The 26,297-nt window shown below is 32.8% G+C and overlaps 1 protein-coding gene across 1 annotated transcript; it reads right to left on the reverse strand.

Annotated features, from left to right (window-relative positions):
• Nucleotides 1–3,168: 3,168 nt before the first annotated feature.
• On the reverse strand, nucleotides 3,169–25,270 carry LOC139522130 (solute carrier family 49 member 4-like). Its single transcript, XM_071315810.1, has 12 exons — nucleotides 24,775–25,270; nucleotides 23,415–23,505; nucleotides 22,817–22,980; nucleotides 21,777–21,831; nucleotides 20,038–20,105; nucleotides 19,119–19,172; nucleotides 17,221–17,350; nucleotides 15,067–15,175; nucleotides 14,772–14,839; nucleotides 9,663–9,781; nucleotides 9,175–9,357; nucleotides 3,169–3,716 (listed from the first exon to the last, which is right to left on the reverse strand). Exons 1-12 carry the CDS (start codon nucleotides 25,025–25,027, stop codon nucleotides 3,520–3,522), a joined length of 1,491 nt encoding a protein of 496 aa, XP_071171911.1. The 5' UTR covers nucleotides 25,028–25,270; the 3' UTR covers nucleotides 3,169–3,519.
• Between the last annotated feature and the right edge of the window lie 1,027 nt (nucleotides 25,271–26,297).

Raw genomic sequence — 26,297 nt, forward strand, 5'->3', positions numbered from 1 at the left:
GTACATCTATGAATATGGATTTCAGCCCAAATAATAAGAACACCATTGACTTTTAGTTATGGCTTTCTGTTAGATATGAATTCAATACCAGTGGGATACTGAGAGTCACTGTGCATATACACCACAAACCTGTTTTATCGAATATTCTTGTCATGTTGCTTTTCGCATTTATACTTAGAAATAGTAGTCACTACATGTTGTAAAACTGTAAATTTAAATATAAAAAGATGTGGTATGATTGCCATCGGACAACTCTCCACAAGAGACAAAATGGCACAGAAATTTTAGACCTTCAACAAAGAGTACCACATTGTCAGCTATAAAAGGCCCTGAAATGACAAATGTAAATCAGTTCAAACGAAAAAAACTAACAACCTAGTTCAAGAAAAAAATAATGAACGAAAAACAAATATGTTACACAGTAATAAACGAAACCGAATTAAAGGCTCCTGAGTTGGGACAGACACATTCAAAATATGGTTGGGTTAAACTCGTTTAAGGCGCCAATTAATACTCTCCTAACCGTGGCCAGTGGTGTAACAGTAGACCATAAGAAACAAATTGTAAAATAAGTTGAAAAAGGCTTAACTCATCCACTAGATACAAATTGAATTTCATCTTATGTAAACTCATAGTGGACGTTGATTGGCACTAGAACACCCTCACAACAAAAAGACACAAAGTACACACATGCGAGTACTCGCAGTTACCGCCAGCTAGCTATATATAGTTCAATGGCCAATTACAACTAATAAAAGACATGGAGCTAAGACTATAATTGCAATCAGTACACACCCAGCATTCAATGGATTTAGTGTACAGGCGCCATAAACAGTAAAAGAAAAAAATGACCTTATACAATGTCATCGGATACAGGTATCTACGACTGTAGAGTCATGCATGTGCATATGCATATACAAACATAGTTTGTTTGATTTTAATCTACTGTTAAAAAAATCAATATTAATACCAATAAAACAATATTCAAAGATCGTATTACAGTGTTGAATTGGTAACCTTTTAGAATAAGTTTATTTAAAGGATCGATATAAAGTTAACCTGGATTGTTTCCAATTTTCCGGAATTTAAATGATGATGCAGATATCCCGGAATACTTTTTCTACAGATACAACCAAATCCATCTATCTTTGGAAGAATTTAGTAAGGTTTTAAAGTAATTTGTGATAACGAAAGGACCATCAAAAACACGTAATTTATCTTAATCATCAAAAGAAATCTTTACACACTAAAATAGTTAACTGCATATAATATTAAGTATGGAGTTATTATCTTTAATATGATTGTGTAATAGCTATTTCCATGATAGTTTGAATATCAACAGAAAGCCCTGTTTAAAAATAAAAGACTTAATAAATATTGAAAATAACTATATGTTTCAACTCGTTCGGTATGACCAAGTTTATGTTAACGTTAACAGAGATCGAAATCTATGTCGGACAAGGATTTCGTTACTAAATATCAAATATGTAATAGTTATCCCATGAGGACGCGGTGAGGCAGTGTAAGATCATCCCGATGGCCGGAAAGTTAGTCTTATCTGAATAAATATTTCTAAGTTTTATTTTGGAGTTAACATTCCCACCAAAATTTTCAGAACAAAGGAAAGCACGAAGAACAAGGAAACTCCAGCTGGGGTGATCTGGTAGCCGGGTGATTCGGCTCAGAGCACCCCTGGTAGAACAAAGGAGCTGGGATGTAATGTCTTTACCGAGACTAACACTGATTTTACATTCCAATATAGTATAATATAAAAACATTGGTCCTATTTTTCCTGTTGATATTTATATTTTACCATTGCACAATGTTTATGTGCATTTTATTTCACAAGCTCATATGCATTTCTAAGACATCTTTATATATAGTCTCTTGGATGTGTATTGCTGTATATTCTAGTATTGGTTAATCATTTAGTTGAAATTCGCTTTGAACTATCCTCAATATCGTTATGTTACTGCGAATATTTTTATTCGGTACCATTTGTGACCTTTGTCTTTTTGCTAATGTAGCTTGTTGTGCTTCATGAGCATCTTATCTTTCCAACAAATTGTTAGTTACTATTTGTACTGTTCCAAATACTATGTTCCAAATCAAAGGGAATGTGAATGCTCACAAACATATGTTATCTATACCCCATTCTTTATATCCCTGTCATTCAGTTGGTGGCAATGTTTTTTGTCGGCTATATTTGTTTCCCTTTTTATTGTTTTAAATATGAATCAGGCCATGTGTTTTCTCTTTGAATTGTTTAACAATTTGTCCTGCTGTGACATTTAAGTATGGGTTGTGCTCATTGTTAAAGGCATAACGGTGTGTGAGAATTAGTTAGTCATCCCCGTCCTTTGGTCAGTGATGGATGATTGTTTCATCAATCATACAACATTCTAGTCTAAATTTTAAAGACTTGGAAAGATTTTTAATTTTTTTTAAGGCATGATTACATCTAGTGAACAGTGTCAACTAGCACAAGCATTTGCCATTCGTATCTATACTATGGAAATATAAGGTCTTAATTCAGAGCCGACATTACCAACTATGGATTTCATTCGGTGAGTACTGTGGAATCATTTAATTTCGTGGGTACCAATTTTCGTGGATTAAAGAAAACTTACATGTTCGTGGATATTTGATTTCGTGGTTTTGCCGTAGTCTCTATACAAGCCTATAGAAAATTTGTCATTCGTTGAACATTTAATTTCGTGGTTTACCTTGACCCACGAAATCCACGAAAATTGGTATCCAACGAATATTAATGAATCCACAGTATATTGTACTTGCTGGTATTGTACATGTAAAATTGGTAGTGGTGTAGTAGTTAAATGTGCTCTCCCATTGCATTCTCACAAATAATTCCGAGTTCAAAACTCAGGTCAGTATTTTGTAGACGCTAAAGAAATCCTAAACCAGACAAAATTGATGCGCTGATAATGAAGCTGCAGTTACTGAAATTTAACTATACATAATAAAATTAACGGTACCAATTTTCTTGAACCAGATGCGCAGTATTAATTAATAACTGAACATGTACGGTGACCTATAGTTGTTAACGTCTGTGTCATTTTGGTCTTTTGTGGATAGTTGTCTCATTGCCGGGCAATCATACCACATCTTCTTTTTTATATGTGTTTATTGTTTAAAATAATAAAAAAAGAACGCATACATTTCATAAATAAACAAACTTACAATAATATTTAACAATAAAGTTTAAAATGCAATCACGACTTCCCCTTCCCAGAGTACTATGTGTTATAAAGGAACACAGGCTTTCATATCCAATTATTGAGTTGATGGGAACATAATATATATCATTTTTGCATTTTCCTTGGTCATTTTTCAATGCAAGGTTGTCTGATGGTTTATAAGTGTTTCCTGCAATACAAAATAAAATGTTTCTTATTTTTAATTGTATTACAGGACAGACATAATCGGTTGGCAATATTGTTACATTCTTGGCAATTATGAAAGAGTAAAATCGATATAAACGACAGATGAAAAGAGAGTTCATTCACTATGACCAACATCAGCTTGGTTTGTAGTAGGATTATCAACAGTTAGATCTGGTACATCTATAACCATATCAGTGTAGTTCCGAATGGCTATATCCAAATCTGTTCTTCCGTATCTCTCGGGGAAGATTATTAAACAGATAAGTCCAGCACCTATACTTCCTACGACTGCCCAATTGACCCAGGATGTCCCTGAAATACAAACAAGGTGAACTATGAACATCACATGTTCAGGAAGAAGTCAAACACATGTAAGAAGAATAATTTTATGAACATTTGTATTAAAAAGGGATCGATTTTGATAAGTTATATTTTTATTGATGAAAGAATAGACAGCTTGAATACAACGTATCTTTTTTTAAGAAGTCAATAAAACAATTGCACAAGCGTATGTCCTTTTTGTGTCCATTAAGAAAAGATCTTATCTTTATCACCGTATGCCACTCTAGCTTTGTATTGAAATGTGCTTGTATCTACCAATTGTTGTCATGGTAGTACGTATTGTTTGTATCTCGGTCTTATGTTTTCCTATTTTGATTTTTCCTTGTAACAAAGAGACTTCCTATAACATTGTCATATGTATTCTTTTGATAAGAAAAAGTAAAGTTTTTATATATACTCATGTAATATATTTCATCAACATCATGTGCACTGCATTATAAACCTTTACGAGGTAAAGCCGACGAAAGAAAACATCACTTGACTAACGGAAACCATAAAAAATATAGTCTAGTTGGCCGAGTGTTATATATGGTTGTCAACGTCAAAGGCACTCGTCTCAGATTTTTTCCCCCTATATACCTTTATATAACACAAGGTACTCAACTCGCGATTTAGAAAAATGTCAGCCGGTGGCGAAATTCCGTTATATTGCGATTTCTCGGCTGTCAACCCGCTAAAACTTGTTATGTCGTAAATTGATTTATCTTCACAATGGTGTATAACACGCCTACTTTTGTTGTCGGAATCATCCGTAGCAGATCTACCCAAGTATTACCAATGTTATTTCAACTGATCGGGCGGAGCTTACGTTTTAATTTGCATGAGGACAGTCGATTTGAAAATGTGTGTGATTACGATGATTGCCGTAACAGTTATTACTGATTTCTAATCACCTATCAGTGACCTCAAAGAAATTTCCAAAAGAATGACTGGTTAATGCATTGATGAATGTATCCTAAAACACCTATCTATAGATGGACTGGTTTTAGGCGAGTGTAATATTTGAAAAAGACGTCTAGTTAAGGACTTTAATGCACCCACCTAACACACGGCTAATTTCTTTTTTAAATGAAAGAATAATGATTTAACTTTGATTTTTGCCCGGTCGTCACAAAATCGTACGGTGCAGTTTTTGTAAAATTGACGTTTATTTCAGAAATTAGTTGAAAATTATAAAATACGACATGTTTTTCAAGCAAAGGAAATTAGACGTATCTCTTCTTTTAGACAGAATAATTAAGTGAATTAGATTCTTAAAATAATGAAAAACAATATTTACAACTGTAAGTTCGCATGCTTTTGCATTCCTTCTAAATATTTGACATTTTGTACGAAAATTTTCATAATCCTCAGTGACCTTTTCGAATCTACAATTAAATTTTTATTAAATGCTTTTGCACTCTATCCGTTTTAGAACACACCAACTTACTCATCAGTTATCGTTTTTTCATTCAAGATCAAGACTTTATCTCAACATTTCTTAAAATCACGAATTTCTGTAATTTTATGATGTTGGGTAAAATCACTATAGTTTCCGGAATCCCTTATCTATTTCGTTATCGTTTTTTTACAGATATATTAGTCGATTTCCGTGTACTTAATAGTGCTATTAGAGTACGATAAATCATATGTAAACGGTTCTATTCTATCTTTAACTTCAGTGTAGCTTAAATAGATAAAAAATCTTCCGAAATTAAGATCAAATCAAAGTAAAACATAGTTTTTGAGTTCTGTAGAATTCACCCCTTTCTAAAAAAGGAATCGTATCGGAAAATTGTAGAAAATCTTCCGAGTCGTGTCAAATTTTCATAGTCCAGTTCACAATGAAACCCTTTCTATGCTAAAAAGCAAAAACTATCCATTGATTGACACAGATGCATAGTCTGTCATGTATTTACTACATAGAAACTATGTAGTTAAACACTTAAATGAAGATACAGTTGTATTGCCGCAGTGGGAAAACGAAAAGATGAAGTTTACAGAAGACTGGTCGATGAATATGAAAAAAAATGAAAACATCCCATTTAAAAATACAAAATATCATAAGAGTTGCTATAAATATTTCGAAAGTAAGCACAACCTATCATCTTCTGTTTTGTCTGTACAAAGACTTGTACGTACTACATGTACCAATTCTACCGACCAGTCTCTTCTCATATATCAACGAGGGCAGTAGATCTACAACTCATTCTGATTTGTCTTGGTTTGTATATTTTGCCAATGTATAAAGCCTATAAGCAAGTTACAAAAATTTCATCAGGTATCCTCTGAGGAGCAAACTCAAGCTGTATTGGGTGTTACTTCGTATATCTCCTACAATAATCTAATTTACAAAATAACTCATGATAATTTTACTATTAAATCTTTATACCATCGAGCTTGCATCGCTAAATATTTGCTACAAAATATGCAATCAGAAAGTAAAGAGCTATTTAATTCTGAACATAAAACAGCTTTTACTAACATTTCGACGATTAAAGATTACGTGCCTGTACACAAGGAAGTATTCTGGTTAACAACTTTACTTGATCAGTTAACCGGGCTTAATTTCTGCCCGAGGATCGCCGCCGAGAAAACTACACAACATATTATCAGCTTCAACAAAAACCAAAAATATATGGTCAATTTATGATACGTGAGACAGCCTTAACAAGGCCAAGGTACATCCAATATTGTATACAGTAGCTCTATAATTTTGTCTTATGACGTAATGACGGAAAATTACCCGTTTAAAATGGCTGTGATATACGGTCTATCTAATTTAAAGATCTGAGCAGTGACTGCGAAACTGGTTGCAAGGACTTTATGCAGCTACTAGTATTTTACGGAAGCAGATATATGGTAAAGTTGTAATCCAATCAGATGAATATCCATTATCTAAAAACATTTCACTGGATTATTCAATTGAAATTATGCCACCTGCTTTAAAAACATTTCTGTATTGTCTTTTGGATGATGGTGCATCTCAGGCAGTTAATAAAGCGTACGATATTCCTATTGACAAAGTTCTTAGATGTATGGCTTAAGTAGAATGTATACTATCTATAAATATTTTTTTTTATCTCTTTTTCATTTAGGTTTATTATTACAAATGCACCGTATTTATGGACACACCTTTGATAATTATTAACAAGTTTGACTGATCGGGAGATAAGAAAAATTGAAAATTGGACATACATTCTACATGGCATTATTTTTCTTCTGGGAGTCAAAATTTTATCCAAGGCAATGGAAACAGAAACAATAAAAATTCTCCGTATGACTTTGGTTGGCTAAAAGGCAACATCGGTCCGGTATGATGTCATCCAACTTTCTGCAAGTTTGATCTGTTTACGTATTGGTTGAGGTATAGGGGAGAGTTGAGATTTCCAAAAACATGTTAAACCCCGCCGCAATTTTGCGCCTGTCCCAAGTCAGGAGCCTCTGGCCTTTCTTAGTTTTGTATGATTTTTTTATTTTAAATTCTTGAGTATATTTCGAAGCTTAGTATGACGTCCATAATCATTTCAAACTAGTACATTTTTGTTTAGGGGCCAGCTGAAGAACGCCTCCGGGTTTGGGAGTTTATTGCTGCATTGATGACCCATTAGTGGTCTTCAGTCGTTGCCTGCTTTTTGAACGGGTTGTTGTCTCTTTGACAAATCTCTCATGTCCATTCCCAATTTTTAATTCAATCTGTATATAGTAGATCTTGTGTCCGCTTTGAGCAAAACCTCTGCTGTACTGATATATGCCTATGCCAAGGAAGTTGTCTTTGTATGGATATGTTGAATAATAAGAATGATGAGATTACAAGTTAAAATGAAGCTATAATATTCCGATATCGCAATATTCCGACACCTAAATGGTCCAACATCCCATTGGTCCGACGTTTCGATCATTTAGGTTATACGCTAACGGGATTTTAACACAAGAAAGCCAAATAAAAGGTTCAATATTAGGATAACCTTGTCTTCCGTTTGAAGCGGTGAAACAAGATATAAAAAAGTAATACTTAGTGCCAAAGTAGCCGAACGTCATCACTAGCGTAATTTAAAAAAGTACAAACTACTTTGTCAAGTGTTGTTTGATTAATTGAATATCTCAAGATACACGGCGGCCGACTAAAGTAAAAATCAAACACAGTTTGACGTACAATGAGTGATCATATTTTCCTTGTGATGTTTTATATCAAAATTGTCAATTTGTTGATATAAATATACTAGTAGCACTTTACTCATTTTAGTAATGTTAATTAGTACTCTTATCATATCTGATTTAGTGATGTAAATGAAATTGCGGTATGATCCAGACTCAAAGTATTGCACTACAATAATAAAAAAAAATCTGCCCTATGGTTGTCTGATCTTGAAGCGGTTGGCAGGCTTTCAAACTAACAGGAGACCATAAGCTTCCTCAATTTTAATGTACAGCTCATCGTGGGACTTTTCTGAACAATTAAAAATACGTCATATGGTATATGCTTCAAATATTTTGTTTCGGATTATTTATATCAAATTTGCAGATATATGTTTGTAAATACGTGCAATCAAATGATATGGAGGTATTATACGATTTAGATAATGCTAGGGCGACTACATATACATGTGTGTGACTTAATGGTTGATTTTCAAAGACTCCGAGAGGAAACGTTACGTAACATGCGTTACCGTTAAAACCAACCAAAATTAATTAATACTATGATAGAAATATATTTTCCCAATAGTAATACAGCATTCCTATAAAAATATTTCGTTTTTGCATTTGTTTTGACTCGATTTTTCTACTGGAAATATCCGTGAATTGAAATTGCACCCATGACCTTTGACCTCAATTTAAAAAAAAAATGCACCATAATTTCTTTTTGACGACCGGGATATTTAGAAAGTACACATTCTTAGCTTTCCAGTGATATATAATTTAGCCGTGTGTTAGGTAGGTGCATTAAAAATGTAAATTTGGCTCTCATATCACTCGCCTATTTATTATGAGCGAACTGGATAAACTCTGCCCAGTCAAGTGAAATAAATTGAGTAATATGTCAATCGTAATTATTTCGTCTACCGAAAAATAAAGGTATATAGAATATATTTTTCTGAGACGAGTGCCTGTGGTCACAGTGTATGCAGAGTTGTTAATATGTCAAAAATGATCACAAATGCATGGCTTTTAATTTCGTTGAGGGAGGCAGAAATTAAATTGTTCGGCTAAATTCGAATCGAAGTATATGTTACAGTAGATTTTGGTGTTAGCCTTGATTTTTCGATATACATATATATTGTCAATCATTCGTAGAGTTGTTACACATGACATTTAGACGTTTGTATACATATATTGCGTCCACTCATAGTAACTCAATCTGCATGCAACCATACGTACATTATGGCATAGGTAAAGCAAGTTGATTAACATGGCAACTTTTTTAAAATTTATTTGCTTGTTTCCTTACCTATTCCAGGTATCTGTAGAACAAACAGTAATACAGTACCACTAGTGCTGTTTAAAATAGTTAGAAAAGCTCCAGTTACACCTTCTGCAACCGGGTATGACGTTTCAGCACAAAGTTCATAAAATAACGCTATTCCACCATTCACAAACATTCCTGCTAAAATACTGGAGGAGTATAACTGAACTGAAAATTAAGAAAATAAAATGGTAAAAGATGTAAGATTCAGATCGAAAATGGGTCATAAAAAGCAAATACTAAAGACCATAACAAGTGTATAGACCAAATTATTAGTTTGTCTGTTTGTAACTTCTTTGAGTCACGAATCTCTGTGTCGTTGAATCTAATGAATAATTCTATAATTTGCTATTGATTGAGATTTCTAGCAACAGTTCAGATTGTTTTCTTTTTACTCTTTGCATTTGTTTTGCCCAACTGGAAAACTAGAAAAAAACCGGTACAAAAACCAGCTTTCTCTGTTTATATCTTACCTGTAGAAAACGGTAAAACTTTGGTACATATAAGAGTAAACCATACAATTGCACCTCCTCCGCACAAAAATAAACACATCAGAAATAACTTCATATGTTTCATAAATATATCGGAAAACCTGAAAGAAAAGGAAAACAATCATAATTTTAGTCAAGGTATCATACTATTTATGTAAAGATGTCGAAATAATATATATCTGCTGAATTACACGTAACAAATTATAATTAATGCGACAGTAGTCTTACCGTGATGAAATAATTTATAAAGTAGAGTTAGAAACGACAATCAAGCATACACAAGAATTGCGGACAGCTCAGCTGGATGGCCTTATCAACTATCCCACAGAGAGCAGTTATCATTGAATTGTTTTTAACGTTATTGTCTACGGGGAATTATGACCACTAGTTAAATAAACGAATACTTTGCCTATACTATAGATATCATATAAAATTAACAAATTATAAAGATTGCACCATTTTTCTAGCTTTAAAATGGTGTAATAAAATTCACTTTATCTTGAAATTTACTGGTGTCCTCATCGTGTTGAACGTTAGGTCATCTTCTGGTTGAATATATAGCAAATACGAGGTATACATGTCTACTAAAAAAATCATATTTAATTCATTTTTTATTGTAAATTAAATTAATACGTTATACAATATTGGCAAAACGTTTTCCTATCAAATGGTATAAAAAATATCATTTTAAAATAATGTTTACTGGTGTCCCTATGCTTTTAAAAGTGGAACTTCATATTTTTTTGTTATACAACGTATATTCAGACAACTAGGATTGACCGTATTCAAAGACGAATTGTGGTTGGTGTTATAAGTTGAATTCTTCATTTTATGTTTTTTGACATCCATTATTTGAAATATCTAGTTAGGTTTTAAGCAATACGTTAATTTCTGTTATACCAAAGATGTCTTTAAAGTAACATCAAAGTTAAGTAGTGTGGTTCTGTCGACATCTTTGAGAAAAGTACAGAAAAAGGATTTTTTTTTCTAAAAAAGGCTTTGTCTTAATAAACTTATTTAGTTTCAAGTAACAATAGCATTAATTTGTTATCAATTAATTGAATACACAATGATTGTATTGATGAAAAAAAATGTTTACATAATCTGAAAAATCAAATTGAAAAAGAATATAGATGCCAACGTGAAATTTTAATGTTATTCAAAACATAAACAATGAATGAAAATGACAAAATACATCGGAAATCGTTTTTAAGAAAAGCTCCATAATAATCGATCTAAATATGGATGTATTATATAATACATTTTGTACTTCCATGATCTTAACTGCCATATAAACACAAATGTGTCAATATTTACATAGTATATAAGCGTCCCATGGGGCCACGACAAATCCTTCCCAGTGCTGTATCCCAAATTAATACCATATGTTGCTATTTTATCTTATCATGGAAGTATTATATTGAAAATAAAGTATTTCACACACAGGCTCTTATTGAGTGCCCCCTTTTTTTTTCATTTTATTTTGGTTAAGTTTTATTTGAAAATATTCTTTTCATATTTCATTTTTTTTCTTTCTTGTATAACTCTTATTCTGGCGATATAACCATACTTATTTACATTTGTTGTTTTCTATTCTTTTGTATAAGGGCATTCTTATTTCTACACATAAGAATATACAGAGGGTTATACATAAAAAAACGTATTTTATTAAGTGAAAATAAATTTAGAAACGTTGAAATATGAACGAATATTTAAAAAAATTGATTAAACAAACAATAAAAAAGGAGTGAACTAAACGAGCACCTGACTTTCGGATGTCATGACATTCCTTATTGACAAATGTTTTGCGCTATTAGATATTTTGTTTCTGTTTTGAATTATTTCCTTGTATTTGCTTACTGACAGCGGTTGTTGGAAATACTTGACCAATAAACCCACAGGAGGGTTACAATCTTTCCTAAATCACAACAATTTTGTGTCAGGATTTCTGTTTATTTGCGTTCATTACTGGTTCTCCGTTCATAAAATGTATTAAATTTCTGTTCCGTGTATATTTGGTATAATATGCCTATAAATTCAGAGGCGGATTTATAGTGGGCAGCCCCCCCCCCCCATGTTGGGAAAAAAATTGGTTGCTTATATAGGGAATCACTGAAGCGTGACTGGAGCGGGACCCCTCTAAGGTCAGTCAGTGGGCCCCCACTTATGAAAATTCCTGGATCCGCCACTGGGATTCTCTCTATTAAACTTGCGAAATAAGAAAAAATCCTACTCTGTGTTTATCACTGTTGAATTAGGCCGTGTTCACATTGACCCAAACTCGGTGTTGTGTTAGTGTAACTCACACATAAACTAAACATAATTACGTTCCCATTGATAAAATTCAATGTTTACGTTACATGTAGTTTAAATCATGTTTTGTCTACATGCAGTCGATAGTCAATGTAGGCCTTGTGTAGGTTCAGTGTACACAAAACTAGACATTCCGAACTGTAATTTTTCCATTTATATGTAAAAAAGAAACGTTTTTTTTTTATATAAAATTGATACTTATAACACTTATTAATAAAGTTCTTTACAGAAATATTTGTCTAAACTTGATATATTTATTTGTTATAAAACACTTTACATAGCCTTATTAACCCATTATCAAGACTCATCCATCATCATTGCCGAACACATAATTCATTAGAAAAGGTCTTCCCGAATCGACTGGACGTACGCACTGACAGAAATATTTGCCACTGGTCTTTACTCAAACAACGATTCACTCATAAATGCATTACTGAAAAAGGGTGGGGTTAATTGTTTGTTTGTGTAGAATCTCAGATCCGTTAAAATACAATTTTAGATAAAAAAAAAAATATCACCCTCTCCTTTTGCCAAAAAAAAACAAAACTTGTAGAAGCAATACTATTTGAAACAAACAGAAAAGATAGAAATGTAATAATCCAGAATGACTTTCTTAAAGGAGCAACCACTTTACTTTAAAAAAAAAGGGGGGGTACTCGCAGTCCGATTTTTTTCTCGCGCGAAAGTTAATATTCAATTTTTTTCGATGGTACCAATTCAATATTTAACACTATAATGTATGGGGGAACTTTGGATTCAGACTAATCATCTGTATGACCCGATTTGTTTTAATCAAAATTGAAATTGTGGGAAAATCCATTCCCCCTTTTTTTTTTAAAGTCAAATGGTCGTTCCCTTACTGCTAGTTGTTCGGAAATTTGAGTTCGGTTCTACGTAATGAACATTGAAATGACATTTAGTTTACAAGTGTGAACAAATCTTATGTACAGGTAACTAAACAAGGTGTATAGATGTGGACAAATCTTATGTGAAACTAGTGTAGATTACATCATGGAAGTATTATATAATACTTCCATGGTTAGGTCTAGTTTAACCCGAATAATCCAGTCGTTATATTACGATCACTTCGATCACACCCTCGAGAAAAGTAGTAGATAGAGGGCACTGAATAATTCGAGTTGGGTCTAGTTGAGTTTCGAATGTTTGTGAATGAACTAATGAAAATCGACGTCATACTAAACTCCAAAAATTAAACACATAAATGAACTATACAAATCCTTGAATTAACTAAAATTAAAAACAACCCACAAGAATAAAAAAGACAGACAAGGAGCTCCCGACTTGGGACAGGCGTAAAAATGCGGCAGGGTGAAACATGTTTTGTGAGCCGTGAATTCAACCCTCTCGCTATACATAATTGTACCTCTGGCAAATGTAGAATAAACGAATCAAAACTTGTTGATACATTTGTCTTAAATAAAGTATATATATAGAATTAACAATAAACAATAAATACATAGTTAAGCAAATTATTTTATAAATTTCAATGACAAAATCAGACTTTACAGCTTCAAGTTCTCTATTCCACAACTTTGTTTTACACCGTTACTTTTCAAATACAATTTAATAGAATGGTCTGTATCATATAACCTCCTTGTTTATACAAAATCAACAGATAATTTATAATGGATATCTGCTGCGGATATTTCTTCTTAAATCAAGGATCATTAACCTTTATTTGGCTGACCTAGAGTTTTTAAAGTCATAGTGGGGATCCCTTCTAAAATCTATTGCTTCTGGAATTATCGTGTAATTGCTAATAACATTAATTACGCAATATGCCTAACGGCAAATCGACATCTATTGGTGGGGTGTTTGTTTAGGGGAGTTATCTTTTCTTATTTACTGGTCACCAGACGATCAGAACAAATTGGGAACCAGAATAGAAAATTAACACGAGTTATCTCGCCTTGAAATGCCCATAATTCTTGTACATGGCAAAGAAAACGAAACAAACACCCCAAAATAGACGGAAAATGTCACAGAAAATTCCAAATAAGGCTAGACGGGGTGCATCGGCATGGTAAGCGTTTGCAACATTTTAGTAAAAAGAAGGGACCGAAGTAATAGTCACCCCCCAAAAATGGGAAAGTAACAATAGAGAACACAAATTGTCTCTTTTTCCGTAAATGTTTGCTTTGATTTACCCGTGTGAAACGTAAATATATCTAAATATGAATTATCTAAGAGTTTATTTAAGATCTTTCATTTCGAAGCATGTGGAAAAGTAGAACAAGGCGTAGAAAAGTTTTGATATTACTGTAAATGTAAAGATAGTGATTGAAAGTTTTAGAGTAGATTGAAGTTTTAAGAATCCATATCTGTTTGATACCATAATTTGTTCCATAAACATCATGACAATATTTCTAAAGACCATCTTTTACTCTAGAAAGAATTATATGATGAGAACTTTTTTTAGGCAAACATCTTGACGATCAACTCGTTCTTTTTACGGATTTTCAAGATGATAAGTTGTCTAGTATAAAGCAGCAATTTTTCACTTATGTCAGTAGCCTATTCTAAATTAAGTTATGCATATTATATATATGACTGCACATTTCATTATTTGAAATGTGCCTATTAATATGCTATGTAGTATTGTTTAATTGCTGCATCATTACTATCTGTATACTAGTCGTATGGGCCGTTGCCAATTATTGTAATTGAGTTTGTGCCAATAAAATATTTGTATTTGTAATTGATAGTCGTGTACGGGTACAGTGTCCGTCTGGTTTGTGTTGTACCAGGTTATCTTACCTTGCTACAAAAACACAAGATATACCTCCTGCTATTGTGGCATAAAACCCTATCCAACCGGCTTCCATCTGCAAAAAAGATACTTATTTTAAAACACAATATTTAGAGCTATCATAATATATCAGTTTTGTTATACCGTGTATAAAAGTCGAATCAAAAGTTTTTCCAGTAAATATAGTAGATTGTTCTATGGATTCTGGTTTTATTTACTAACTAGAGAAGCCTGACTGCCACATACATGTGTATAAAAGATATCTGTAAAACTTTAAAAACTGTTAAGATTATGTAAACGTACCTGAGAGATTCCTACAGGGTTGAGTATTAAATCCAGTACAGCGCCCCATGCTCCGTACACACCCGTTGGTATTGCACAAGCCAATGAGATTAACCACAAGGGCCCATTGCTGTAGTAAACAAAATGTCAATTTGAATATATCCGTTTTAGTTCAGGAGACAAAACATGTCATTTGCCACAGTTTACGTTACATTGGCTTAAACTAGTCGTTTTGAATTTCATGTCGGATGATACCTCCTTGTTTATATAGGAACGTTTACTTGGATGGATTCAGGCCGGGACGTTGTGATTTTTTTTAAAACATAAAAAAACCATTCAGATAATAATTATGCCACGCCTATAATCTAAGATCTTAAATCCGCCCCGAGACAAATTATCAATCATATTTAGATGTAGTTTGGGCTGTATGTATCGTTTGACTCCTGTCTTATCAACTTATGCACCACATTTCCATTTACTCTTATTATATAAAGTGCAAAAAAAAAAACCCGAACAATGTTAGAGCAGATGGGATTTCACTTTTCACATCTACAACATTACTGCATAGCATTACACAGTCGCATTATTCTCTGCTGTTACTTTAATTGACAAAACCCATCTTTCGTGAATGGACCAGGTATTATTAGTTACATAATGTGCCAGTGACCTAATACGGTATATATGGGGTCAGTAAATTCCATATGGGGATTCGAGCGAATCCCCATATGGAATTTACTGACCCCATATATATAGCGAAGCTCGAATCCCCATATGGAATTTACTGACCCCATATATACCGTATTACGTCACTAGCACACTATGTAACGAATTTATCTTACCGACTATCTTACTGACGTGGGAAAACTAGTGATTCTCAAAATGAGCAAGTCTTCAATACTGTTAGCGCTAATTAAGAAAATACTTCCATTGATCATGGCCTACAAAAACAGATGCCAACAATAACGACTTGTAAGGTTTAAATGTGTTTTATGAATTTGTTCAATCTTAATCATCAATTTCTTCGTCTGTTGGAACTTTTAAGAATTTTTCTCAGTACCGTTTTGTTTTTACAAAGGGGCATAACACCATTACTAACCCTGTATGAAATAAGCCCCACCCCCTTCTTACCTAATAAGGAATATAAAGGGACGTAACTCCACTACTAACCGTGTATGAGATAAGCCCCGCCTCCCTACTAACCTAATATCAAATATACACGGTTTGCACGCGGACGCTTTTAACCAATCATATTCCTGGAAATGTATAGGAGGTAAGATAATCCGTTATCCCTACACAAATATATATATATATCCCTGATACTTACGTTAATAATTTACATTATCCCCGGCTTAGTATATATCTAGGATTTTGATTGGTTAACGCACGTCGTTACAAAACCCATAGCCCCTGGGTGTTGCTAACCCATATCCCCGGACGTTACTAACCATTATCCCGGGGAACTTCACGCAAGTTTTCCTTAGTTCCATGATTGCTCCTAGTGAAATATTGAAATCTATAGATTATCCATGATGTTTGTAATTAAATATTTAATTCATTAACGATTTTGTCCTATTATGGCGATCATTTACACTCATTTCTTTAAATGCATCACTTGACTGCCACATTTTCAAGGAATGGGACTACTGACCTAGCTATGCAAATTACCAACGTTGACGTCACACCATCTATGGCGTAACGCTCACAACATTGAGCGCCAAATTTGACTCAATCCAGTGTCTCTGTCTTCGTATAAAAAATGTCTTATATTTGACTACCTGTAGGGTTCTACCAAAGGTAGTACCCTACACCCCGTAAAAAATATGTAAAATTTCCAAATTTCAATAAAACTTTTTTAGATAATGAAAAAAACGTTGTTTTCGCGTTACACTTTGTACCCGAATTTCCATAAAACTTACCCGATTCGGACTAAGACCGGGGATAAATTCGTTATCTACGTTCATATCCGTAGATATGGATATTTTAACACCCTTCAGTACCCTGTACACCCTTCGGCTACGCCTCATGATGTACTGGGGTACTTCAGGGTGTTAAAATATTCATATCTACGGATATGAACGTAGATAACTTATAATCCCTACACACACATATATATATCCCTGATACTTTCGTTAATAATTTACAATCCCTACACAAATATATATCACTGATACTTACGTTAATAATTTACAAAATGCATTTAGATAATTAACTCTTTTGACTGATGCTGTATAACTTGGTGCCGATGGAGGTTTATCAGGAAAATATATAAGGACGGCAATAAATACTATAGCTGCTAAACCACATTCTAAAACAAAATAATTCAAAATATTAAAAATCTTTTATACAATCATATCAATACTAGTATTATGTCTTTTTATGTGTAAGTCATTTTTGTGTGATTTGATGACGCTGGATTTTTTTAGACCAAGAATCAATCTGGCAACTCGTCAGTATAGCTGTTTTTTTGTTGAACTTTGGTGGGCTCTGATAAATTATCACAACCTTTCATAATCAGTCCATGTTCGGAGACATCTAGAGGTAGGCACTTGTCTATAGAAAAGGACCGAATGTGTATCTTTAGGATGTTATTTTTTTGTTGTTGTGAGTTTCGGGGTAAGTTTTCTTGTTTTTTACATTTAAATACCAGACATATCCCTTCATTTGACATTTGATGGGTTAACTGTTGTTTGTCCAGCTTCAAATGACAAACAGTTCAGAACACAAACCAATAATTATAGTAGACGGACACGTGAGAGAGATCAGATTTTCTGAATGACATTTAACAATGAGAAATTCCTGAAACTTCTTGGAAAATGATTTTCTTACATTTTGTCTCCGAGATTTAATCATTTGTCATATTATATAAGATTATTCAATTTTGCTTGGAACATTCGCATTGATACCTGCAGCGGCGACAATCAAGACATGTTTATGTGTTTATTAATTTTATGCTGACCAAAACAGATTTTTGTTTACCATGTAGTTAACAATGCGATAATAATGTGTTCATAATAAACATAAAAAACCCAGTCATCTTTGTAAATGGTGTGTGTTAGATTGAGAGTCGGATCAACTGATACCAGGCACGTGTGCTTTACAATATGAATATCTACTTTATTTTAAAAGAATTATCGAACTTTTTATTGTTTGATAAAAGTTTTATTGTGATTTAAATCTAAAGTGTGTTCACAGCCATCCGGGTACTTTAAAAGACACTCTGAATGCTTATGAAAGTTGAAACGAAACCAGAATGGTATATCATTTGTATTTTAAATATACGAATGCATTTCTAACTTGATATCTTTTAAGATGTGCTTAAAAAACAAAAAACAGAAGACGACACTACCGAGGCAATTAATATTATGATCAAAAGAAAATCGAAAAAACACCACGCGTACACTACGGGGGTTCGTGTTGCTTAGTTCTTTGTTTTCTTTTATTGTGTCTTGTGCACTTTTGTTTTTTGTTTTTAATTTTTAACCATGTCGTTGTCAGTTTATTTTCAATCTATGAATTTGAATGTCCCTCTGATATTTGTTGTTGTTGGTATCTTTCACGCCTCTTTTACATATATAAATTTTTGGGGCCCTTTATAGCTTGTTGTTCGGTGTGAGCCAAGGCTCCGTGTTGAAGGCCGTACTTTAACCTATAATGGTTTACTTTTTAAATTGTTATTTGTATGGAGAGTTGTCTCATTGGCACTCACACCACATCTTCCTATATCTATTGAGCAACGTTGTTAACGTTGTTATATAGCTTACTTGGTAGTACTACTACTACTACTTTGAAGGTATAAGTATTGACTTAAAAAATACCAATGTTTCATTTATTCATGACGGTTTAAAAAGCCAACAGATTATGAAAAACCACGGAACATTTTTCCTAATAATAACGGTAAAGGTAAAAAAAAATGGAGACCTCGGAACATGACTTTTGATGACTGATAGTATAGTGCATTCCTCCTCTCTTGTATTATTGGGTGATCACTTGATGTCCAGTGGATTTTATTAAGGTTAACTGTCTGTGTGTGAATAATAATCTATTGTCTCGTTCTCTTTGTATCTGACACTTACCATAATACATTAATCGCATGATGTCGCCTTTCAATTGGTCTAAATTTAACAGCACTACAAAAAGGAAGATAATGACATCAGCAGGCAGTCTGTTTAAATGTACTTTTGTTTTAGATATATTTTCAACTTATGGTTTATTATAAAAAAAATTAATATGTTTAAAATAGAACGAAACTCTGCATTCATATGCTTTGATACCAGATTTATTCTATTTATACATTATCTTTTAAGTACATGGTAGAAACTAAATGTACTACTAGCGAATTTGAAATGCAATTCTATAAATCTTAGAACTTGAGAATAAAATGAATAATAGGTTTTGAAAACAAGAGTCATTACATGAGGACCCAAACCCCTTTCCTTTTTCACAATGTTTTGATTAATTATTGGCCTAGATCTTGCAAACATACTCTTCTAGTGGGCTACATAATATAAACAAATATTAATGACCTTCAAAGTAAGTAAAATATTGAACCAAACGCGACATGCACAGATTGGCAACGAGAGCGATTTCTATCCTCCACAACTCGTTCGCGGGGGATACAATGAACTACACATACACTCTACACTAATCTGACAGTTGACCATAAACAACTATTTGGCGGGATCTGAGTGGGAATGTTGGTATTCAATATTACGGTTCCAAATGCCCTGATTCTGTAGTCTTATTTGAGATACCAAAGGAGGAATAGATATTTGGTCACTTAGATCTTCCATCGGCAAAAAGCCAAGCCCGTTACAAATACGCAATCACGTCTGGTCAGAATGAGGTCGTTAAAATTATCTCCGAAATTAATAAACTGTCATAGGAAATCAAGGTAACTCGTAATCAATATCACTATCAATCATTTAAATGCTGAACATAATAAATATATATTTTAACAATATTGAAGCTTTATTTATGTCTTTACTTTCATACCTGTATGATTATGAGATATATTTGGTGCAGTTGTGGTTGTTCCATTAACAGCATTAAAAGAGTGTCCACTATAAAAACAAAAGAAAGGAATTTTTGCTGACTTACTTCATGACATTTTGCATAACAATAACCTGCATATAATTTATGTCAGCAAACCCCTTAATCAATATCATGGCTATGATGGTAATCTTTTGAGGTCTACTGAAAAATCGGAGTTCATATGGAAACCAACTGTGCTCCATTATTTTGACGATTCCCGTCTTCTCTTCGTTTGTGACACCAAATAATACTATTTTTTCCTGATTTGTCCTTACAACGAGCAAGATTACGAGTGAAACATATTGAGAACGATTTGCTCAGTCTTCCAAAACATTCTAAACCTCTTCTTTTGGTTGGGTGCGTTGCTCAATATTTTTATAAAGTGTATTGAAGACTGTTGTTTGTCATATTTTAATTTGTCGAATTTCGTTTTTTACCAATGTTTTGTCGGGCTCTCTTCGACTTGTGCATTTTGATTGTCCCTTCGGTATATTCTGTCTCTTTCTCCAATACAAGTGGTGTTTTCTGGTTTTGTTATGCTTAATTTATAATACTTTTCTTTTATAAAAGTTAGCAAGATAAAAAGGATAGACGGATTACGTTTTAATCATTTTATTTCATTAATCATCTTTTAAATTAAATAAAAAACAAATAAACACTAAAAACATGTGAATTCACATTCTACATCAACAAGCTCTCGAAGTCTTTTTTCTAGTCTAGTATGGTGTATTAAATTTTTAACCTGGTACATTTGTTGGCCATTATTTGTATTTGTTTCTCTGTTCTATATTTTCTCTCATTTATTTGTATTGTAATCCTGTCATGTAACATTGTCATTTTAATGTTATAATTAACATTGCCATTAAAGTGTGAGGTTTGGCATACCACAAAACCAGATTCAACCTACTATTTTTAAAATGAAATGCCCTCTACCAAGTCAGGGAAATGGCCATTTTTATATAATAGTTCGTTTCTGTGTGTGTTACATTTTAATGTTGTATTTCTGTTGTGTCGTAGTTCTCTTACATTTGATGCGTTTCCCTCAGTTTTAGTTTGTAACCAGGATTTGTTTTTTCTCTATCGATATATGAATTTCGAACAGCGGTATACTACTGTTGCCTTCATTTCTGATATTAAAAAAACTCCCCATTGATACGATATTCACGTGACCGCGTTTTCCTTAATATTAGCTGCTTACAAGGAAGATATTGAATTGCTACGTTCGGAATTATTCAAGTCATCAAATCGAAAGTTTTACTAACATCTTGATTGATAGTCGATTGCTTATCGTTCAGTCTCAAATATTTAATGCATGTTCAGGCTGATAAAAAATTAACAATTAAAACTATATGTTTCTGTAGAGCGGTTCACCAGCTTGAAAGTAGGGAAACTTGGAATGCCTCTGGAAAATGAGGGTATATACTATACTATGGACCTTGTCTGTAAGGGTTTTTGACGTGCAGGGTGCATGGCAATCTCTTTACAAGAGGCTTCAAATTTGACTTTCCCATTCTGACCAGACGTGGCTGCGAATATATAAACCCTGCACACTCGGCCATCTGTTTGAGATTGTCTGACAGTTTCATGTAAACTTTCATATAAGTTCATTAATTCAACCGTCAATCTCATTCTACCAACAAAAAAATCCCCGTCCATTAAATAATAAGATCTTATGAGCAGATCGTTTTTCCTAATGTTACCTTATATCTCGTGTTTCTACTGTTTTGTATTTTGGAGCCGACACCAGCTGTGGACCTGCAATTATAGATCATTATACATATGAATAAAAATCAATGTTTGTGGTGTTGGAGCATAGAGCTAGTTCTACACTTCTTAGACATATGACTTCCTATGTATCACAAAATGACTAGGAACATGGGTTGAAGTTTGACATATACAAAGATGATACATGAGATCAATTAATGATATACCTTCTACTGAAGTTGATGTAAAGGTAACACATTCAAAGACCAGTGAAGTTTGTGGTTGATTATATTCTGGCTTGGGATTGATGGTATGTCACCTTGAAATGCTGTTATTTGATATAATTTATTATTGATTGTATATTTTTAAGGATTTGTGAGTCGTTAAATCTTGATCGCATTTACGTTAAGTATTTGTTCGGTTAGCAGGCCCAATACTGTTGTGTAGTTTTTTGTAGGCCAAAAAAAAAAGCATATTGCATGTTACTAAAAAAACATTCTAGAAATCTCCAATTTTACATTGTTAATGCAATATTTTTTAAATTTTGTTAATGCAATATTTTTTTTAATTTTTAATAATAATTTAACAATTTTAGCCCTTGGTTGAGGTATTACGATGTTATAGCGAACAGAAGGAGTGAATCGATATTTCGCCCTTTAAGGTCATTTAAAAATTGCAACCTATTTTTTTTGCTAAGGTCTATATAAATATTTCGATTATGCTTCTCTTTTCCTGGAAGGAAACACATGAAAACTTTGAAGAAACATCATAGTGCTCAGTGTTTATGTTTTGTTATTGAGGAATTTAAGTTTAAGTCAATTTTCCATAGAATATTTGTCAACTTTTAAGAGGAACTACTCTTTAACATTTTCTTTATTTCATAATTATATTAGTTACTACAAAAATAGCATGTTGTGCTAAAACATTTACATTTCTTTCTAATCCTCTGTTATATCTACATAAAGACATCATAACAAATTCGTTAATGGACATATTAAGAGTAACACAATTACTATAAAACAAAGTGACTATTTACCGATTGAGAATGTTACTGCAAATCCTGCGTATGCCATAAACGTAGAAATAGCAGTTGCTGTAGCTCTCTGATTTGGCGGGAACCAAATTGAAGCCAACAGTGAAGGACCTGCAAACAGCGCAGTCCCAGCTATTCCATTCAGTACTGCAGACACATATATCAACCTAGTATAATGACAAATTATACATGAGAATCTGTAACCTATCACAAGATTGAGTGAAATTGTTTTAAAATACATTTGTAAATTTCACAACCGGTTTCAGGATTAACATGATTAAAGCAATACACACAATTTAATCTTATGATGCCATGAAATTTGCAAGGTTTCAATCCATCAAAACTCATTGTATGAGTTTGACAATAAGAAAACTCTGAAATGGGGGACTGGTAAAAAGTATATGAACGTGTCCCCCTACCCGTCATAAAACATCTGCTAATACCTAAGATAGTAAAACAAAAATGCTAGTTTCCACATGCATGACATGTCTTCCATTTACTAATTACTTTGTATTTCATATACAATGAACTAATTCTAATGAAGAAAATAATAATAATAATAATAAAAACAATCCCAAAGGTACGGTTAAAATGTTCCTACCCTGAGGCATACTTTGGGATGCTTGTAATGCATCTCAACCCGGCAGCCAGGAGTACTAGCGCATCACAAATAACCACTGAGATTCTCAAACCTGAAATGTGAAATAGAATAGTAAAATAAAATAGCTTACACCATTTGTTCGCAAAAATTTTGTTTTAGAGAATTTTTTTTTAGCTAATCTACATTAGCGATTCTATTCGTTATATCGTCTATTACTCTTACCTTTTGATGTAAAACGACCGCGGTCTCAGTGGGGTGACTATATATAAAAGATAGAAAAGAGACAGACCTACTATTTTAAATTTTATTAAACTAAACACATTGACTTTATTTTTAAACAAACAGTAACAGCATAACAAAAAGAGAACATGGATTTTTTACATTGCCTGTTTTTGCAGTAAATTGTATTACCATATAAAGTTTTTTGCAGTACATTGTATTACCAAATAAAGTAATAGTCATTGTAAAACGTACATTTTAAATTTCAATCTGTTCTAACCATGTCTGTGCATATGTTTGGAATTTCGAATGCTCGATGCCCTATACTTCGTTCTTTATTTGACCGTTTAAACGTTTTTGATTCGAGTCACTGATGAGTCTTTATAGACGAAACGAGTGTATATATCATGTATATCTTAAATATTTATATATAGTGCCTGGTATTTATAATTAGCTTAATGATGATATAGTTTTATGAGGCTTATTTGATGTATCTAGCACATCTGCGTACGATATAATTAGTTTTTTTTCTATTTTTATCAATATATCCATCAGATAAATAGGTAAGCAATTGTTTACATAAATTTTAATCTATATATAAACATGTACACATAATATATGAATGCAATCCATATTAATGGAGACTAACGTAATATTTAATCTATACATATGTATACATGTACACGTAATATATGAGAGTGCAATCCATATTAAACTAAAGGAGGCTTACGTTATATTTAAAGGACATGAAATCAATACACATATAACGTCTGAGATGACCTATAACCTGAGGGATGTTATGCAAAATTACTTGACCATTAAGGTTCAACAAGAGGTCAGCAAGTAAACGGACATGTAATTCAAACAAATGAAATACACTTGGGGCTATGTAAGGGATCACCTTATTCCAGTTTATGTATAAGCATAATTATATTAATTTTGTATTCGTTAAAATGTGCTGTTAACTATGGTCCGACTTATAAGGTCAGTTATTTGTTGGCAAGGTACTCGAAGTAATAGCGTGCTTCTACTAATTCAAAATGGCATAGTTTACCATTTATTAAAGAAAATATAACTACATAGTTAAACTGGCTTACAAGTAGATGTTGCAAATAATGAAAATATAAATTATTGTGTCTACCTTTTTCGTCCATGAAGTAGCTAGCCAAGAACACAGTAAAAATAAAAGCAATATTTCCCAAATTCGGAAACATTCCAATTTGGCCATCGCTCCATCCAAATACTTCCTTAGCAGACTGTGCTATTGGACCCCAAGTATTCCAAACAACATTCTGTGTAAAACCACTTATAGCAAAGACTAATAAGAGCCACCACCTTCGTTTATAAACTATCTCTTGACGAATCGGTTTAAGTAGGGGTTCGATATCCTCCATATCCGTTAGTAGTCATTTGACTCTAATTAATGTTTATTCTCAACAAATTTTATGTAAAAAACATACATATACACACATGAAAGTCATATTGTTTTATTTTTATTCCATTCTGTTTATAAAATTTGATGAAAATCGTTGTTATCTGACAGCGTAACACATATCAAAATATTTATGTATTCGTATTATGATAACAGTCACAAGATTGGTTGACCTACTTATTATAAAGTGAAAGTAGATATAAAATGAAAGCAATACACGGAAAAAGTGAGGAGATACGGAATGAAATTTAAAAAAAAATATTTTTACTCTTTAAAAGAATCCAAAAGTTAAAACTGTTTTATTAATTAAGCGTCATTTATGGTCAGGAATAACTGTATGCTCTTGTAGACGTAACCTAAACTTATACGAATACTGAGAAAACATGAAAAAAATAATAAAATCAGACTTAAGCAAGTGTGCTAAACTTTCAACGGTTTGCAAGGGAAGACGGTGGTATTTATTCTGCAATAGGCGACAATACTAACATTATCTAAATTAACCCCTTTTATATTAAAAAAATCGATACAACAGTTATGTGTGCTGTACGTACTTTATTACTCTGTTAAAAAAAAAAATGAACCCAAATAGTATCATGACAAACTTCCAACGGAGCTTGTTTATGCATCCATGTCCACCGTTATTTTACACCAAATTTATGCAATATTAAAAGTCTTTTCGAATAATTCTCTAGAAAATATTTAATGAGTTTCAAAATGTATGTTCTACATATACACACTGCAGTATTCATTATTCGATAAATAAAAACATAATTTGTACCCTTACATCCAATCACAGCGCTCCTTATTTGACTTCCTTCACATGCCTTAGGTACAAAAAAGGCCAACATAATGGTAGGAAAATGTCTGGAGGTTTTCAACTCAACATATAATTTAAACACGTTATATTTTCTAAGTATTTTTGTGATTTTTATTTTTTCTATACGAACAGAAAGCTTGAATGCAATGCAGACTCTGTTAAGAGACATGAGTGAACTTGATACAAAGAACAATTTAACCATACAAAAAAGCTGTGAATACCAGATGGCTAAGTCATGAACTGTCTTTGTAAGCCATTGTCGGTGACCTGGATAATGGTAGTGACAAATCAATTCGAAACTATAATGGAAAACCTGCATCATCGCTTCTTAAAGCTTTAAAATCCTACGATAACGGGACGACCATTTGATATTCTAAAAAAAAGGGGGGGGCAGGAGGATTTGTTTTGGATCGAT

Source organism: Mytilus edulis, chromosome 1 (genome assembly GCF_963676685.1).
Source record: "Mytilus edulis chromosome 1, xbMytEdul2.2, whole genome shotgun sequence".
NCBI lineage: Eukaryota > Metazoa > Mollusca > Bivalvia > Mytilida > Mytilidae > Mytilus > Mytilus edulis.